Source organism: Aquarana catesbeiana, linkage group LG01 (genome assembly GCF_042186555.1).
Source record: "Aquarana catesbeiana isolate 2022-GZ linkage group LG01, ASM4218655v1, whole genome shotgun sequence".
In the NCBI taxonomy this organism is placed as follows: Eukaryota; Metazoa; Chordata; class Amphibia; order Anura; family Ranidae; genus Aquarana; species Aquarana catesbeiana.
Genome location: NC_133324.1, coordinates 432332707 through 432352699, shown reverse-complemented (window position 1 = coordinate 432352699; position 19993 = coordinate 432332707). Strand labels below are relative to the sequence as shown.

The 19993-nt window shown below is 40.7% G+C and overlaps 2 protein-coding genes across 2 annotated transcripts in view; one reads left to right on the top strand and one right to left on the bottom strand.

Annotated features, from left to right (window-relative positions):
- IFT74 (intraflagellar transport 74) overlaps positions 1–19993 on the top strand; it is a 188517-nt gene that overhangs the window by 57639 nt on the left and 110885 nt on the right. The gene's annotated exons all lie outside the window — the stretch shown is intronic.
- The window catches only part of LRRC19 (leucine rich repeat containing 19), a 32952-nt gene that overhangs the window by 3992 nt on the left and 8967 nt on the right, over positions 1–19993 (bottom strand). Inside the window, exons 3-4 of the mRNA XM_073635930.1 lie at positions 17503–18019; positions 7940–8164 (exon numbers count right to left, since the gene is read on the bottom strand). Of these exons, the coding sequence (XP_073492031.1) occupies positions 7940–8164; positions 17503–18019 (742 nt within the window). The remainder of the gene's footprint in view (positions 1–7939; positions 8165–17502; positions 18020–19993) is intronic.

Genomic DNA, 19993 nt, shown 5'->3' with positions numbered 1-19993 from the left:
ATACATGGAACGGAGAGGAAAACAGGGGAGGAGAAAAGAAAAAGGGAGATAAAGAACAAGAAAGATGGCTAGAGAGAGGGATGGGGAAAAAAAACAAAAAAAGAAATTAGGATAGAGAGGGATAAAAGAGAGTAAGAGAAGGAATAAAAATAGAGAATACATGGAACGGAGAGGAAAACAGGGGAGGAGAAAAGAAAAGGGGAGATAAAGAACAAGAAAGATGGCTAGAGAGAGGGATGGGAAAAAAAAACAAGAAATTAGGATAGAGAGGGATAAAAGAGAAAGAAAGGAGAACAAAGAGAAAGAGTGGTACATCCTAAAATGTACTATAAGGGGTTTAAATATTGTACGAGTGGAAGGGACTCAGGGAGTGCTAAATGTCCGCGGGTTAGGGGCACAAATTACTTGTCTTGCCTTGGGTGCTGACAACCCACACTACGGAAAAAATAATAATTTTACTGTTAGAGGTCCCCACAACTTGGGAAATTTTCTCAAGGGGTCACGGACCTCGAAAGGTTGAGAACCACTGCCTAAGGGTTTTTAAGGCTTCCTTCACACCTGAGCGAATTGGAATCCCAGGCAGAATTGCAGCAAAACGTGGGAGGCGGCTGGGGTATGCAGATAATAGTACCCCATATGTGGTGTGATTTTTGCCTCGATTGTCACGCAACAAAATGCACACAAATCATGACAAAACACGCAAGTGCCAAAATTTGAGTACATGAGCCTCTTTGGCGTGTTTTTGGAAAGGAGGGAAGCCTACTCAAAATGAGTAGTACCTTTTCAAAAACGCACCACAAAATTGGGCAAAAAAACCCCTCACAATGCAGCAGCGTCTCTCGTATGAACGGGGCCCAAAGGAGTAGAGAAGAAGCAACAGGCCTCGGTTTAACATTTGCACTAATGCAGCCTGTTCAGTGCAGTTTCAGCATGCTAAAGTTTTTAAAGTTTTTAAAGTCCAAATGCTTTTTTTTTTAGTTTTGGATAGAGTGGGGAAGATTGGAGTGCCTGTCAGATTTATATTTCTGTCCTGTCAACCATTGTTTCTGGAACCGAAAGGGATGGAATTGGAACAGAAATGGAATGGAATTTTTCAATGAGGACACCTGTTCCTGTTACAACTGCCTAAAAGGAATCGGATGGTTTGAGGGGATATCCTCTCCAATTCTGTTGTGTGTTCAGGGGAGGAAGTGAATGGAGCTTTCACCAATGTGAGGAAAAAAAACTACATGGGTTTAATCATGTATTTAAAATCTAAAAACGGTTTGACTTTAGATATACTATACACTGCCCATAGATGGATTGAAATTCGGCCGGGTCAGCAGGGACTGGCTGAACTTCGATCCATCAATGGCTGTTCCCGCTAGAGCATAGCTGATCTAACAATCGGCTTCTGTCAAACTGTAATGTTGGAAAACTTTCCATCGATTAGCGCATACAGCCAATCGGCTGCAGCACTGATCGATGTATTCTGACAGCGGAGGAACCCTGCTGTCAGAATACAGTAGCACATTAGGGAGGATTCCTCCACCCACCTCGAATGTGTGGATAGGGGAATCTGATCAGCTTGGCAGGTTGAACAAAAAAAAATACACGTCATCTATGGCCAACTTAAAAAGTGTGAAAGCATGCCTGTTGCTGAAGGACTCTATTCAGTCAATGTAGACTGAAACTGTTTGTCAAACAAGTGAAATTGCTGAATGTGCTTATTTTTATGAGCACAAATATATTCGCTCTTAATATTAATGTCCCAACCACACTGCAAGGGTTACATTCTTGTTTAGTTTAGGGATCTCTAAACTAAGGCCCTCCAGCTGTTGCAGAACTACACATCTCATGAGGAATTGTAAAATTCCGACATTCATAGACATGACTAGGCATAATGGGAATTGTAGTTCCTGAACAACTGGAGGGCCATCATTTGGAGACCCCTGGTCACTCTAGGTGATAGGAGTAAGTACACTGCAAGGTGAAATCTGACAGTAACCTGGAGTTCATCTTTAAGTTGATTGTGTATATCTAATAAACATCTAAAAAACACCAAAAACAATAATTTCCCTGGTGCAGGGGCTTTAAATATGCAGAGAATAAACCTTTTAAAAGTAAAGACCTTACCACTGAGGTCCTTGCTATTACCTCTGTTAGCCAGAAAACACTTCTGTATTGCTTTCTTTTGCAGGGTGTATACTGCTTCTAAAGGTCACTATACACATTATAATCTGACTGTTCAATCAACTTTAGCTTTACCCGAATGATGTATTATGAAAACCTACCTAAACTATCCAATTCAGCTGTATCCAGTCAGACATGCCATTGCAACATATAACTGTTGAAATATTCAAAAGGAGATTGTGCAATCAAATTATAATGTGTGTGGGAAACTTAACCGCTTGCCCACCAGCCGCCGCAGTTTTATTGCGGCAGAATGGTACGGCTGGGCGAAACAACGTTTCGCCTTTTGGTCACTAGGGGCATGCACGGCGCTGGAGGGGCGCGCGCCCACGGCAAGTGCCTGGCAGGCGCGTTGACCGCCGGGCTCCCGCGATCGTTTGTGACAGAGGGAGAACCGGGATCTGTGTGTGTAAACACACAGATCCCAGTTCTTTCAGGGGAGAGGAGACAGATCGTGTGTTCATACTATGTTCATACAAAGTATGAACCCCAATCTCTCTCTCCTAGTCAGTCCCATCCCCCCTACAGTTAGAACACACCTAGAGAACACAGTTAACCCCTTGATCGCCCCCTAGTGTTGACCCCTTCCCTGCCAATGACATTTACACAGTAATCAGTGCATTTTTATAGCACTGATCGCTGTATAATTGTCAATGGTTTCAAAAATGTGTCAAAAGTGTCCGATGTGTCCACCATAATGTCGCAGTCCTGATAAAAATCACAGATTGCCGCCATTACTAGTAAAAAAAAAATAATAATAATAATAAAACTGCAAATGCCATAAATCTATCTCCTATTTTGTAGATGCTATAACTTTTGCGCAAACCAATCAATATACCAAAAATATGTCGAAGGATACATATCGGCCTAACCTGAGGAAAAAAATGAGTTTTTTTGATAAAAAAATGTGGGATATTTATTATAGCAAAAAGTAAAACATATATTGTTTGTTTTTTTTCAAAATTGTTGCTCTTCTTTTGTTTATAGAACAAAAAATAAAAACTGCAGAGGTGATCAAATACCACCAAAAGAAAGCTCTATTTGTGGGAAAAAAAAACGTCAATTTTGTCTGGGTATAGCGGCGGCACACGACCGTGCAATTGGCAGTTAAAGCAACGCAGTGCCGAATCGCAAAAAAATGGCCTGGTCATTGAGCAGCCAAATTTTCTGGGGCGGTTGAAGTGGTTATAAAGTCTGAGGTTTTTTTTTTTTCTCTTAAAGTGGTTCTAAACCTCAAACCTGAAATATGAACAAACACATCCTTTTATACTGTGTACTTATGTCTAGCCAAAGCTGGGTGTGATTTCTCTCTGTTGCCTCATATCTGTTATCTGCCTGAGTCACTTTAGACAGCTTTTTGTGACTCCAATAGATATTTAGTGAGGAGGGAGGCCTTTGATTGACAGCCACAGCTGTGCATGTTTCTGTGTGCTATGAGAAGGGATGTATCTTCCGATCAGAGCTCAAAGCTCTCCTCACTGAGCTCTGTGGTTTGTGACTTTAGATCCCCGCTCCCTATTTTGCTGAGAGATGCAGTGTAAAATGTTTTGAAGGCTGTAGAGGAGAGTAGACTGCAGATAAACAGGTACAACTTATGTAGGAAGATTTGTTTCATCTCTGTATCACCTGAGACTAGTCACTTCACTTGGTATATGTGAGGGTTTACAACTAGTTTAATGCATTCCTCGCATTACAGTAAAAAACTTTCCACTAACTGTTCCCCCTACCACCCCCAAAAACACTTACCCGAGCTTATCCAGTGCTGTTGCCCAGCTGTAGGTCTACTCCCTTTACCTCCTGGTCTAAAAGGAGACTTTGGCCCACCGCGAACCATAGGCTCCTGCTGCTTTTAGTCAAATCCTGTGAGGAGGGAGCAGGGGAATACGCAAATCGTGGCTCGGCCACTGTAAATTTAGGCCAAGTGTACATGAAGCCTTAGGAAGGTTTTTTATGCCTTTTAAAATTTGGCAAAGTGTTCAAGTTTAAAGATAAATAGCAAATTTTTTTTTCTCATAAAAATGTAACATATGTGATTTTAAGAAAACAATTGTTGGTCTGTCCTATCCAGAACTTTCTGTCCTTCCATCAACCTGCTAATCACACCTTCCCAGGAGTGTTACTTTTGATAGTATGTTGTGCATGCAAAATCTGTCTAAGGCAACCCTCCCTTTTTTTTAAACATTATTCATTGTAAGTACGGTAAATCATTTTGGAGATAGTGGAGGTGGAGCAGATAATGGATCAAATTGGATCATGAACTTGAATTGCTGCTTCTTTTACCCAGATAGACCACCAGGTGGCACTGTAACTACAGTCTCAGATCACAGTTGTGAATGCATGGTTAGGTAGAAAAGGCCAAGTGAGTGTCCTTTTAAAAATGTTAAATTTACCGGATACATTATCCTTAATGTATTTTTTATGTCTAGTAAACTATGGGTTATTTTCATTTGTACTGTGTCATTGAAGACTGAAAAAAATCTGTGAACTACTCCCTTCTTTCCTTATCTTTATTTTCTGCCCTGATAAGGATGGGTTGGGTCTAACAAACCTGTTCACACAACATGCAGCCACGGATTGTGAAATGTTACCCAACCATACTGACTATAAAACAAAGATGTGAGTTGCACAAGAGCACCTAGTTTTTTACTGGTACATTGACCTCCAGGATATTTTTTGCTTACCTACTGAGAACAGCAGAATGTACACTAGAAGATATTTCTTATTGTTCATTGAGTGAGAAAGTGTTCTATATTTATGAACTGCCCCCTGCAAAAGATTGGACACTAGGGGCAAATAACTGAGACCAGCCCCTAGAGACCTTTAACCAACAGAGGTAGGTTGCCCAGGGGCCATCATTGATATGTGAAGGGGGGGTGGTGCATGGGTAGCTTTGGCTGCCCTGTTCTCCCTGATCCTCCAAGAGCCCCCAGATCCCTTTAGTTTCATGCACCTCACAGAACCCACCTCCCAGCTTACCTCCCCTCTTTCATTCCACTTACGGATTACTTCTCAGAATAACAACAACCGATGAAGGGGCATTTTTCCCTTTCAGTGACAAAACCAATAAAGGGACATTTTTCATTCTATTGAATTTGCATTTTTTTATTCCAGTGAAACCACAGATGTAAGGACATTTTTTTTCCTTTCAGTGACACCAACAATTCAGGGACATTTTTCCTTCCACTGACACCAACAAGATAGGGGCATTTTTCCTTTCAGTGACACCACAAACACAAGGACATTTTTCATTCTATTGACCCCACCAATGCATGGACATTTTTCCCTCAGTGACACCACTGATGCAGGGATATTTTTTTCCCCACTGACACTAATACAGGGGCAATTTTTCAGGGAATTTTTTTTCTTCCAGTGACACCACCTAAACAGGGACATTTTTTTCCTTCCAGTAACAACACAGGGACATTTTTCCCTGCCCCTTGCTCCTACACCTACACTTTTCTTAAATTAACAAATACTGTCTAACTTTAGGGTGAATTGAGTAAATCAGGGGAAAACAAAATGTACTTCATTATATAATATACCGTATTTATTGGTGTATAACGCACCCTAATTTTAAGAGGTAAGTTTCAGGAAAAAAACATATTTTTAGAATAAAGAACATTGAAGCAAATTCAGGGTCAGTGCCCATCAATGTCCATCTGCAGCCTGATTAATGTCCTCAATGCAGCCCAAATAAAGTCCTCAATGCAGCCTGATCAATGCATCAATGCAGCCTGATTATTGTCCTCAATGCAGCCCAAATAAAGTCCTCAATGCAGCCTGATCAATGCATCAATGCAGCCTGATTATTGTCCTCAATGCAGCCCAAATAAAGTCCTCAATGCAGCCTGATCAATACATCAATGCAGCCTGATTATTGTCCTTAATGCAGCCTGATTATTGTCCTCAATGCAGCCCAAATAAAGTCCTCAATGCAGCCTAATCAATGCATCAATGCAGCCTGATTATTGTCCTCAATGCAGCCTGATCAATGCAGCCTTATTATTGTCCTCAATGCAGCCTGATCAATGCATCAATGCAGCCTGATTATTGTCCTCAATGCAGCCTGATCAATGCAGCCTTATTATTGTCCTCAATGCAGCCTGATCAATGCATCAATGCAGCCTGATTATTGTCCTCAATGCAGCCCAAATAAAGTCCTCAATGCATCAATGCAGCCTGATTATTGTCCTCAATGCAGCCTGATCAATGCAGCTTTATTATTGTCCTCGATGCAGCCTGATTATTGTCCTCAATGCAGCCTGATTATTATCCTCAATGCAGCCTGATTATTGTCCTCAATGCAGCCTGATTATTGTCCTCAATGCAGCCTGATTATTGTCCACAATGCAGCCTGATCAATGCATCAATGCAGCCTGATCAATGCAGCCTGATTATTGTCCACAATGCAGCCTTATCAATGCATCAATGCAGCCTGATCAATGCAGCCTGATTATTGTCCACAATGCAGCCTGATCAGTGCATCAATGCAGCCTGATTATTGTCCTCAATGCAGCCCAAATAAAGTCCTCAATGCAGCCTGATCAATGCATCAATGCAGCCTGATTATTGTCCTCAATGCAGCCTGATCAATGCAGCTTTATTATTGTCCTCGATGCAGCCTGATTATTGTCCTCAATGCAGCCTGATTATTATCCTCAATGCAGCCTGATTATTGTCCTCAATGCAGCCTGATTATTGTCCTCAATGCAGCCTGATTATTGTCCACAATGCAGCCTGATCAATGCATCAATGCAGCCTGATCAATGCAGCCTGATTATTGTCCACAATGCAGCCTTATCAATGCATCAATGCAGCCTGATCAATGCAGCCTGATTATTGTCCACAATGCAGCCTGATCAGTGCATCAATGCAGCCTGATTATTGTCCTCAATGCAGTCTGATTATTGTCCTCAATGCTGCCTGATTAATGCCTTTTTTTTTTTTTTTTTTTTTTTTTTTTTGATTAATGCCTTTTTTAAACTACCATCATTTGCAGCCCCATCATCTCCCTCACCAGCAGCCTGAATCAGGAAATCACAGAGCCGTCATCTCCTCTCCTCTCCATAACGTTACACACACACAGTCCTGCCTCCACCATCAGCATTGGACCAGTTCCTGTGATAGGCAGAACACTGGTCCAATGCCGGTGGCAGAGGGGGGACTGTGTGTGTGACGTGAGAGCCAAGTGGAGAGGAGATGGCGGCTTGGTGAGGTACGTTGTCAGCGTATAATACGCACCCCTGCTTTGCCCCCCGATTTTCAGGGGGAAAAAAGTGCGCGTTATATACCGATAAATGCGGTAATTGATAGAACATATACTGTGAATAATTATATATATAACACTGGCTAAAGTAAATTCTGTATGACACACAGGGGGTTATTTACTAAAGGAAAATCCACTTTGCACTGCAAGTGCACTTGGAAGTAAAGTCACTGTAGATCCGAGGGGGACATGCAAGGAAAATAAAAAACAGCATTTTAACTTGCACATGATTGGATGATAAAATCAGCAGAGCTTCCCCTCATTTTAGATCTACCCCTTAGATTTAGAGCGACTGTACTCCCAAGTGCACTTTCCGTGCAAAGTGGATTTGCCTTTTGTAAATAACCCCCACAGTGTCACGGCCATTAATTTAGAGTGCTGATTTGTAAAAACACACACATAACAAAATATCTGATGTTGTTGGTGTAAACTGATTATGATTCTTAGAGCCTCTTTCTGGTATGCAACCTATAGGATGTTCTGCAAGGCCTATTGGCATACCTGTAGTAGGTGCAGTGATCGTTCCATTGATTACAGTACTAGAATTCCCGTTGCTCACAGTAGGATGAAGAGCAGTTGTAGGACTTTCAGAGTAAGTGGTTTCTGTAGTGCTGCTTGGGTTTCCACTGTCTTTGCACTGATGCATGTCTGGGGAAGTCAGGATTGCTTTTATTGTGTAATTTTTCATGTTCTCTGGTGTAGCACACTTGCTGATGTCCTCATCTTCTGCAAAGAAAATAATTTGATAAATTAACTAAATGTCAGTTACTTGTGGGATTAAAGTAGAACTAAAGGTAAACTTTTTTTTACATTTTTTTTTTTTTTGAATAGAGTTAAGGAGGGTTTAAACCCCTGTCAGTTTTTTAAGTTATCTGTGTCTCATTGGAGAGATCTGCCTTCACTTCCTGTCCCTTAGCCAAAACAGAAAGTGGGATGAAATCTCTCCAAAGTGAGGGAATCTCTGGTTATCAACAGCAGCAACAAAGCGAAACATGTCAGCCGGCAGGGACCCTGGTGAGGTCCTCCTTGAGCTAGAGGATTTGGCAAAGTTGGGAAATTGCAGCCACTTGCAGTGGCTTGATGAGCGAGTTTAATACCAACACTTGTGAGTGGTTATATTTTATTTATCTTCAATACATTTATGTTGGATAATGCACAATGCCAGTGCGCCCTCTGTTTTTATCTATTTTCCACAAATCTCTGGGTGTCACCAGGGTCACCTGAAGTAGTGTTTCCATTGGAAGATTTCCCCACCTTGCTGTTCTGGGACAACCCAAAACTTTTTTTCACTTTCAGTGATAATGGTAAACAGGACAAGGGGAGAGGGAGAATCTCCTTAATGGGGGCACAGAAAGCAATAAAAATTGACAGGCGTTTTAATCCTCTATTTATTTTATTGTAATGTTTCTAAAGACATATGTACTACATGCTTGGAAGACAAAATCACAGTAATGCCGCGTACACACGATAGCACATTCCGACAACAAAATCCATCTTTTTTTTTTTTCCCCGACAGATGTTGGCTCAAACTTGTCTTGCATACACACGGTCACACAAATGTCGGAAATTCCGATCATCAAGAACGCGGTGATGTACAACACATACAATGAGCCGAGAAAAATGAAGTTCAATAGCCAGTGCGGCTCTTCTGCTTGATTCTGAGCATGCATGGAATTTTGTGCGTCGGAATTGTGTACACACAATCGTAATTTACGACAACGGATTTTGTTGTCCGGAAAATTTGAGATCCAGAGCTCAAATTTTGTTTGTTGAAATTCCGACGGAAAATGTCCAATGGAGCCTACACACGGTCGGAATTTCTGACAACAAGCTTCCATGGAACATTTGTTGTCAGAAATTCCGACCGTGTGTACGCGGCATAACAGTGTAGAAAAGCGGATTGTTACTGTTGCCATTGGTCCACCTATGTCGCTGTACAAGTTGAACATTTAAGTCTCGTTCACGGTTGAGTGATGCTAGCGTGTTGCGTTTATTGAGTATTTTCTTGCGTTTTTTTTAGCGTGTTTTTGGAGTGGTACCATACATTTGAATGGGCCTCTCATGCTAAAGAAGCTCATGCACCAAATTTTGGACGTGAGCCAAGCCTGTTTTGCGTTGCGTGTTTTTCGCATGGAAAACGTGCGACTGCTACCCACGTTTGGGGTGCCTTTAAGAAATAATGGTACCACAAGTGCATCTTGTATTTTGGCACGTTTGCAGAAATGTAGGCAGGAACACTGGTTTCTGCCTGCATTTCTGCTACACCCTGGTGTGAACAGGGCCTTAAAAATATGATTGGATGAAGGAAATTTTGGACAAAACAAAAAGCTACAAATACATCGTACAGAGATAGCGCATATTAAGTTATAATAGGACATTAACTGCACCTGTAAGGAAATAAATTTATACGACCTGAAAAAGAATGACAGAGCAGTATGCACAAATGTAATGTTTCTGTGTAAATGAATAGTTAGTACAATGCTAGGTGCTAAGATTGTAACTGCTGTAGACCAATCACTGACATTAGGGTTTGTGTCTCATGGGGAAAATTATTTTTCGTACAAAAGTTTTGCTAATTACATATCGAGCAAGGAATAGCATGCTTCAAAAAGAATGAGGGTTATATGTAGACCTATCAGTAAAACTAGTGGAATCCATAAAAGCAAGAAAAGAGAACCAACAATGTACAAGCCTTTGTAAATAAGGAGGCGTGAAAAGAGAAAAATAATTAAAATTGCTTGTGGGATCTTTGAAATGTGGAAAAGAAAAATCAAGGAACTGTATAAGTAGTGCAGGAACCAGTGAATTCCCTTAGGATGGGGATATTGTAACCAAGGATTCGAACAGCTTTCCACTTATCTTTCAAAAGGGTTGTCAATTTTTCGAACTCTTTATAACTTCTAAAAAATTTGCGAATAGGTGATTTCCACTATTTTCTAATGCTGCGTACACACGAGTAGATTCTGGCGGTCTTTCTGACGGAGTTCCGCTGCAATGGACTTGCCTACACACGATCACACCAAAGTCGTTTAGAACGTGATGATGTACGATGGGACTAGAAAAAGGAAGTTCAATAGACAAAAGCTGCCCTTGCGTCGTTTTTGGTCCGTCGGACTAGCATACAGATGAACGGTTTTCCCGATAGGAATTGAGTCCTTCGGAAAGATTTGAAACATGTTCTATTACTAGGTCCGTCAGAATTTTAGAAAGAAAAAGTCAGATGAAGCCCACACACGATCTGAATCATTCCGTCAGACCTTTTCTGCCGGAAAGTCCGTTCGTGTGTACACGGCATAATAGTTTAATTAGCTGCTGTGTGATTATTTATAAACAATTTGTATACAGATCATTTAATTTAATAGAGCTTTTCCATGGTCCAGTGAAATGGATGATTTCACCAGATGTGTAACCGCAACATTTCAAAGTCCCAGATTTTAAAGCTCTGCAAATAATAAGTGGGAGTTTATTTTGCTTCTGCCTATGTCGCCTGCCCCTTAACTTGAGCAAGCTGACATATATTCAATTAGATGTGTAAAGAGGGTTTTAAAGGGGGGGTCTGCAGTGCCTGGGGAGTCCACTGACATCTACATTTCCAGCCCAGACTAATAAAACCAAATACAGTATGTTTTTAAACTGTGTTGTTATCTCTCCCCTCCAATAGCAACACTGCTTCTCTTCACTGATTACTTATTATACTACATCAATATAAAATTATATGTATGCAGGCATAAATTAATGCTAACTCTAATGAATATGCTATTTCCCATACCATTATACCATCACAAGGGTGAAATGTATACATTCCCCATACCATTATACCATCACAATGGTGAAATGTGTACATTCCCCATACCATTATACCATCACAAGGGTGAAATGTATACATTCCCCATACCATTATACCATCACAATGGTGAAATGTGTACATTCCCCATACCATTATACCATCACAATGGTGAAATGTGTACATTCCCCATCCCATTTATACCATCAGTAGGGTAAAATGTATACATTCCCCATACCATTATATCATCACGAGGGTGAAATGTGTACATTCCCCATCCCATTATATCATCACTAGTGTGAAATGTATACATTCCCCATACTATTATATCATCACTCGTGTGAAATGTATACATTCCCCATACCATTATATCATCACAAGGGTGAAATGTGTACATTCCCCATACCATTATATCATCACTAGTGTGAAATGTATACATTCCCCATACCATTATACCATCACAAGGGTGAAATGTGTACATTCCCCATACCATTATACCATCAGTAGGGTGAAATGTATACATTCCCCATCCCATTTATACCATCAGTAGGGTAAAATGTATACATTCCCCATCCCATTTATACCATCAGTAGGGTGAAATGTATACATTCCCCATCCCATTTATACCATCAGTAGGGTGAAATGTATACATTCCCCCATACCATTATATCATCACTAGGGTGAAATGTGTACATTCCCCATACCATTATACCATCACAATGGTGAAATGTATACATTCCCCATCCCATTTATACCATCAGTAGGGTGAAATGTATACATTCCCCATCCCATTTATACCATCAGTAGGGTGAAATGTATACATTCCCCCATACCATTATATCATCACTAGGGTGAAATGTGTACATTCCCCATCCCATTATACCATCAGTAGGGTGAAATGGATACATTCCCCATCCCATTTATACCATCAGTAGGGTGAAATGTATACATTCCCCATCCCATTTATACCATCAGTAGGGTGAAATGTATACATTCCCCCATACCATTATATCATCACTAGGGTGAAATGTGTACATTCCCCATCCCATTATACCATCAGTAGGGTGAAATGGATACATTCCCCATCCTATTTACACCATCAGTAGGGTGAAATGTATACATTCCCCCATACCATTATATCATCACTAGTGTGAAATGTATACATTCCCCATACCATTATACCATCACAAGGGTGAATGTGTACATTCCCCATACCATTATACCATCAGTAGGGTGAAATGGATACATTTGCCATACCATTATACCATCGCTAGGGTGAAATGTATACATTCCCCATACCATTATACCATCACAAGGGTGAAATGTATACATTCCCCATGCCATTATACCATCACAAGGGTAAAATGGATACATTCCCCATACCATTATACCATTGCTAGTGTGAAATGTATACATTCTCCATACCATTATACCATCATTAGGTGAAATGTATACATTACCCATACCAATACCATCAGTAGGGTGAAATGGATACATTCCCCATAGCATTATACCATTACTAGGTAAATTGTATACATTTCCCATACCATTATACCATCACTAGGTAAAATGTATACATTACCCATACCATTATACCATCAGCAGGGTGAACGGTAGATACAAGACAGGATGGATCCATAAATCATTTAAATATGTATCAAATCTGAAGCCTAATATTTGCATCTGGCAGCATAAATCTAGATTTGTCAGATGGAGGGGCAGTTTAACCCTAAAGAACTATAGGCAAAACTTTTTTTTTTTTCATTTTGGATAGAGCAAGGGAGGCTTATAAACCTCTGTCAGGTTTTTTTTTTTTTTTTTGCCATCTGTGTCCCATTGCAGAGATTTCCTTTCACTTCCTGTCCCATAGCCAAACAGGAAGTGACATTAAATCCCTGCAAATTAAGTGAATTTCTTGGGGACCCCCAGGTCACCAGAACTAGTGTCCCCATTGGAAGATTTCTTAATGCAAGAAGCATGTGCATTATTACTTGAACCTTGGTATGATTTGTGTATTTCTTCCAGATCTGTGCAGTAATCCAGTGTAGAATTTTCTGTAAAAAAGACCGGTCACTGCTGCCCTTTCTCATTTTGTAGGGTGACTGGTCTTGTCTCCTCCATCTCCTGTAGTTTTCTGTAATAGGTAGCCCTGCTAGGCCCCTCCTGTAGCTCTGCTGTCTGCACAGGATATGTACAGCACACTGCTGATGTCACTACTGCTTTTATAAGGCAATATCTGGGTTTGTAAAGGCAATTGGTGCACACAAAGTGGATTTATATCCATTCTGGCTATAAAAGAATATATTTAAAGGAGAAGTACAGCCAAAGCTCATTTGGATGCACTTCTCCTGTGGATCACAGGAGTGCAGATCGTTCTGCTCTCCTGTGACCCGTTTTCAGCAAGCAGTGGGCTAAAGCCCGCTGTCGGCTGACTTCACAGAGCCAGTCTAGGCTGGGGCAAGATTGCAACAACATGGTCGGGATCTGCCAACACAACTGGATCGGAAACTTGCTCAGTCTCTCAGTGAGCATGTGAGAGCCTGAGCCAGCTGCTCCCGCACCCTCCACAATCCAGCACTTCAGTTCACATTGCTCTGAGAACCAAGCAATCAGCGTTGTTTGATTGCTCGGTTCTCAGTCTTAGAGCCAGCGTTGAATGCAGCATCAAATCCATGCTGCATCCACCTAGGTAAGTATGATTCTTTAAGAAAAAAAAGAAATGCAGAACTTCTCTTTTAAATTATTTTTTTGTGCCCAGAGTTCATCTTTAAGTCTTATGCCCTGTACACACAGTCGGATTTTCCGACGGAAAATGTGTAATAGGACCTTGTTGTCTGAAATTCCGACCGTGTTTAGGCTCCATCACACATTTTCCATCGGATTTTCCGACACACAAAGTTTGAGAGCAGGCTATAAAATTTTCCGACAACAAAATCCGTTGTCGGAATTTCCGATCGTGTGTACACAAATCCGACGCACAAAGTGCCACGCATGCTCAGAATAAATAAAGAGATGAAAGCTATTGGCTACTGCCCCGTTTATAGTCCTGACGTACGTGTTTTACGTCACCGCGTTCAGAATGATCGGATTTTCCGACAACTTTGTGTGACCGTGTGTATGCAAGACAAGTTTGAGCCAACATACGTCGGAAAAAATTCCTAGGATTTTGTTGTCGGAATGTCCGATCAATGTCCGACCGTGTGCATGGGGCATAACAGTTTTGGTGGTCTTGTGTCCACTGAAGCTTCATTTTTCCCATTCTCAGTTGATAATAGTGGGCCCTTTTGTGTTCTGCTGCTATAAGTCTTCATTTTCAAGGGTCAGTAGGCTCAATTCACAAATATAACACAGAACGATAGGTATGTTTTTTTTTTTTTTCTTCTCAAATTCCTGGTTATTTTTGAATTGGGCCAATGAGATTTGAAAATTAGTCACATGGCTAAAATAAAGATAGTTTACCTTGTGTTAAAGCTTTGTGAATGGAGCCCAATAAATGCTTTCAGATATGCTCTTCTGAACACCCATTTTGTAAAAAAAAAAAAATATTATTTGGGTAGTTGTCTACTTCCTGTAAGGTTCAACAAGTTTGGACACTCTCCTCTGAACTTTCTCAATAACAAGGTGTTTATGGCAATAAAACGGATACTTACTGGATGTCTTTCCTTTCCAATTTTTTTACTGTAGCATACTAATATACCAGGATGTTTTTAGTTTATAGGATACTACATCCACATTTGGTTCTCGCCATCCTTCTATAGTTCAGTGTTGCTTAGATCACACATTGACAATCTAATGTTTAGCTGAACAACTGAATCTCATCATGCTTCGTGTATAGATACTCCTCGTTTAACGACTGACCACTCAGACTTAAAACCAGCTCTCCCCACCCGAACGATGCGCTCTACATCATTGTATTGTACAGTATAGAATTTTCATTTGTGTTCTGTACTTATGCAAAGTAAAACAACGTTATTGAGCTAGAGTTTTTTTCTGTTTAGACCTTTTTGTTCACAATACAGTGCAGTAAATAAGAATGCTTAAAATATTGATTACTTGTGGCTCCTCGTTTAACCACTTCAGCCCCGGAAGGATTTACCCCCCCCCCCGCGCTATACGGCACTGCGTCGCTTTAACTGACAATTGCTCGGTCGTGGAACGTTGTACCCAAACAAAATTGACGTCCTTTTTTTTCCCACAAATAGAGCTTTCTTTTGGTGGTATTTGATCGCCTCTGCAGTGTTTATTTTTTGTGCTATAAACAAAAAAAGAGCAACGATTTTGAAAAAAAACGCATTATTTTTTGCTATAATAAATATCCCGCAAAATATATAAAAAAAAACTTTTTTTCCTCCGTTTAGGTCGATATGTATTCTTCTACATATTTTTGGTTAAAAAAAAAAAAAAAAAAATCGCAATAAGCCTATATTGATTGGTTTGCACAAAATTTATAGAAATGGACACGAAAGGGCACTCTCTCTTTTTTTTATATTTTGTGCATGTTTTTGATACAAAATTTATAGCATCTGCAAAATAGGGGATAGTTTTATGGCATTTTTATTTTTATATTTTTTTATTAGTATTGACGGCGATCTGCGATTTTTATCGGGACTGCTACATTATGGCAGACAGATTTGACACTTTTGACACTATTTTGGGACCATTGTCATTTATATAGCAATCCGTGCTATAAAAATGCATTGATTACTGTGTAAATGACAATGGCAGTGAAGGGATTAACCACTAGGGGGTGGTGAAGGGGTTAATTGTGTCCTAGGGAGTGATTCTAACTGGGGGGGAGGGGCTACACCTCACATGACAGCGATCACTGCTCCCGATGACAGGGAGCAGTGATCTCTGTCCTGTCACTAGGCAGAACAGGGAAATGCTTTGTTTACAAAAGCATCTCCCCGTTCTACCTCTCCGTGACACGATCGCGGGCAACCGACATCGAGCACCACTTCTTAAAGGGGACGTACCTGTACGCCAGGGGTGCCCAACTGCTGGCCCGCGGCCCCCTCCAGAGCCAGCAGTACCAGTTGCCAGTACCAGCACACCAGTACCAGCCACCAGTACCAGCCAGCAGTACCCGCCAGCAGTATCAGTACCCACCAGCAGTACCAGCCAGCAGTACTAGTACCCGTCAACAGTATCAGTACCCGCCAGCAGTACCAGTAGCCGCCAGCAGTTCCTGTACCTGCCAGCAGTACCAGCCAGCAGTACCAGCACCTGTCCGCAGTACCCAACAGCAGTACCAGCCCTGCAGGACAGCCAGAAGCAGCCACCAGTTTATAACTACCTGGGGGACAGCAGCAACCAGCTGCAGGAATCTTGAGGAAGAAGTGAAGATCAAGGTCAGTTGAGATGCAGGTAAACCACTGTGCATCAGTGTGAAAGCAGCCTTAGGCCCCTTTCACACAATCGGTCCGATCGGGTCTGCCTGTCTGTTTTTCAGGTGGACCCAATCAGACCCTCCATTCACCTCTATAGAGCTGCAGATGTAAAGAGACTCGTGTCTGCTTACACCTGCCTATCTGCAATCCGATCTGTTTAAAAAAAAACAAGGGGATCTTCTGTCTGGGCAGATCAGAGGGCCCTTCGTGTAGAGCGGGCTGCATCTGTGTCTGCTCTACATATGCAGAGTGGACACAGACCTGCCATCTGCCTGCTACGCTCATTGTGGCCCGCGACCTGTTACCATGTCGCTAAAGTGGCCCTCGCGCCTCAAAAGGTTGGGCACCCCTGCTGTATGCCCTTTTGCCCACCAGTGCCATTCTGCCGACGTAAATCGGGGTGCGCTGGTCGGCAAGCGGTTAATGACCAATTCGTTTAACGACCTGGTCGTTGGAACGCAACCTGGTTGTTAAGTGAGGAGAGCCTGTATTGTAGTTGTAGCCTAATGATGGGTAGTTTGGCTATTTGTATCAGTCAGCAGATTTACCTAATAAAACGGCCACAGACTGCAAATCACTTATGATAAATATGCTGTAGAAGACTGGTTCAAACTCCCTTATTTTCTTATTTTTCTTAGCATTGTACAGGAGTTCAATAACCGCAGCTTTATAACCTCCCTCTCACATGGTAAAAAGGCTTTAAAATGATAAATGCTACATCGTTTTTTAAACAGCCTTTAACAGAGGAAGCCTCATTTTTTTTTTTTTTCTTGTAAAATATTTAAACAACAGTTTTCCTTACCATAGAAGGAACACTATCATACATTAACCATTTGCCAAAGGAAGCTTCTTTTCCTTTAAAAAAAAAAAAAAAAAAAAAAAAAACTTACCTAGAATTACTGTGCTGTTATTTAACCACTCTGACAGATTTATAAGAGAACAGCTACAGTTCCATGGGTTTCCATGCAGTGTTATATTTAGAGGTGTTTTCCAGTCCTTTAGTGCATCTTTAATATCCACGTTTGTCATATTGTTGTTTTCGAGGTTTAATTTTTCTAGCTGCTTAAGTAATAACAGAATATTTGTAGGTAGTTCTAGAATTTGATTGTTGCTGAGATCCAAAATCTTCAAGTTGTCTAGTCCTTTAAAGGAAAATTCATCAACGGCTGTAATAAAATTATCTTTGAGGATTAAAACTTCAAGTTTGGTAAGTCCAGAAAACGTGCCATTTGGGAGGCTTTTAATGGTGTTGTTACTCAGATTCAGTTCTGTAAGATTAGGGTAATGTTGTAGATCTTTACTTAATCCGTCTAAATTAATCGTGTTTTCAGCCAAGTTGAGTTTTATAATATCTACTGATATGTTTTGAGGGATTTCTGTGAGGTTAAGTTTAACCAACGAACATTCCTGTAGGTGAAAGTAAACAGACAATAATTACATTGTGAAGATCTATATTATCACTTTGAGCAGAAACAAGCCTCCCATGATCCACTTGGTTCTTAACCACTTCCGGACCGCCGCACACCGGTATACGTCCTTATTTTGAAGGAGGATATCGCTGTTATGTCAGCAGCTAGCCGCCATAACCCCGGTATCCTCTTGTTCGGCCGGCGTTCCGCTTCAAAATAAAAGTGGTCTCTCTGGCGGATTCGCCGCAAGATCACTTTTATCGGTGGCAGCAGAGGGGCCACCCCCCTCCTGCCAAGCTCCGGAGCCGTTGGCTGTGGCAGAGGCGATCGGATGCTGTGCCTTCCTTGGCATGGAGACGAGTGATTGGAAGATGGCCCCCACCCGTCTCCATGACATTGCGGGGCGAAAACGACGTCACTTCCACCCATAGCTCTTAAAGGGCCATTTTTTTTAATTCTTTTTTTAAATGACAAATCTTTTATTTTAATTTTTTTTATTGCATTTTTGTGTAAATATGAGATCTGAGGTCTTTTTGAACCCAGATCTCTTATTTAAGAGGTCCTGTCATGCTTTTTTTACATGTTGTTAAAATGTTTACATTCCTTGTAATAGGAATAAAAGTGACACAATTTTTTTTTTTTTTCAAAAAACAGTGTAGGAATAAAAAATAAAAAGGTAAAATAAATAAGGAAAAAGAAAAAAAAATGTAAACGCGCCTTGTCCCGCTGGGCTTGCATGCTGAAGCGAACGCATACGTGAGTAGCGCCTGCATATGAAAACGGTGTTCAAACCACACATGTGAGGTATCGCCGCGATTGGTAGAGCAAGAGCAGTAATTCTAGCCCTAGACCTCCTCTGTAACTCAAAACATGCAACCTGTAGAATTTTTTAAACGTCGCCTATGGAGATTTTTAAGGGTAAAAGTTTGTCGCCATTCAATGAGCCGGCGCAATTTTGAAGCATGACATGTTTGGTATCAATGTTCTCGGCGTAACATTATCTTTCACAATATTAAAAAAAATTGTGCTAACTTTACTTTTGTCTTTTTTTTTAATTCAAAAAAGTGTATTTTTTTGACAGAAAATACGGTGTGACAGAAAGTATTGCAACAACCGCCATTTTATTCTCTAGGGTGTTAGAAAAAAAATGTATAATGTTTGGGGTTCTTAGTAATTTTCTAGCAAAAAAACTGTTTTTAACTTGTAAACACATCTAAAAAAGAGGCTCGATCCTTAAGTGGTTAAAGTTCTTTTATATATAAGGAACGTTTAGTATTTTTTTTTTTACAGGTTTTTATTTTATTTATTGTTGGTTCATCTTGTGATTTTTCTTTTGCAAGTAGAGATATAAGGGTTTATTTACTAAAAGCAAATAGATTGTTCACTTTGCAAGGCAATTTTCCTTTAGCTTATTAAACGAGGGTGAGCTCTGGTGGCTTCCATCATCAAGCAAAAATACTTTTTTTTTTTCTTGCTTGTGATCAGGTATTCCTTGCTAGGTTGTTCACTTTGCAAGGGAATTCACTTATTTGCCCTTAGTAAATCAGCTCCGTAGTCTCCTTCTGACATAGCCAGCTGTTTCAACTTCACATTCAACTGGCAACTCATTAAAATTAGAAGAAAAGAGGTTCAACCTTAAACTACGTAGAGGGTTCTTTACTGTAAGAGCGGCAAGGATGTGGAATTCCCTTCCACAGGCGGTGGTCTCAGCGGGGAGCATCGATAGCTTCAAGAAACTATTAGATAAGCACCTGAACGACCGCAACATACAGGGATATACAATGTAATACTGACACATTATCACACACATAGGTTGGACTTGATGGACTTGTGTCTTTTTTCAACCTCACCTACTATGTTACTATGTATGTTACATGGTGATCCAGCCAGTAAGTCTGTTATTTTGCAACTTCCTTTAGCAGACCAGGCTGTCCAGCAAAAGTGACAGTTAGAGGGTTGAGACAAACCATTT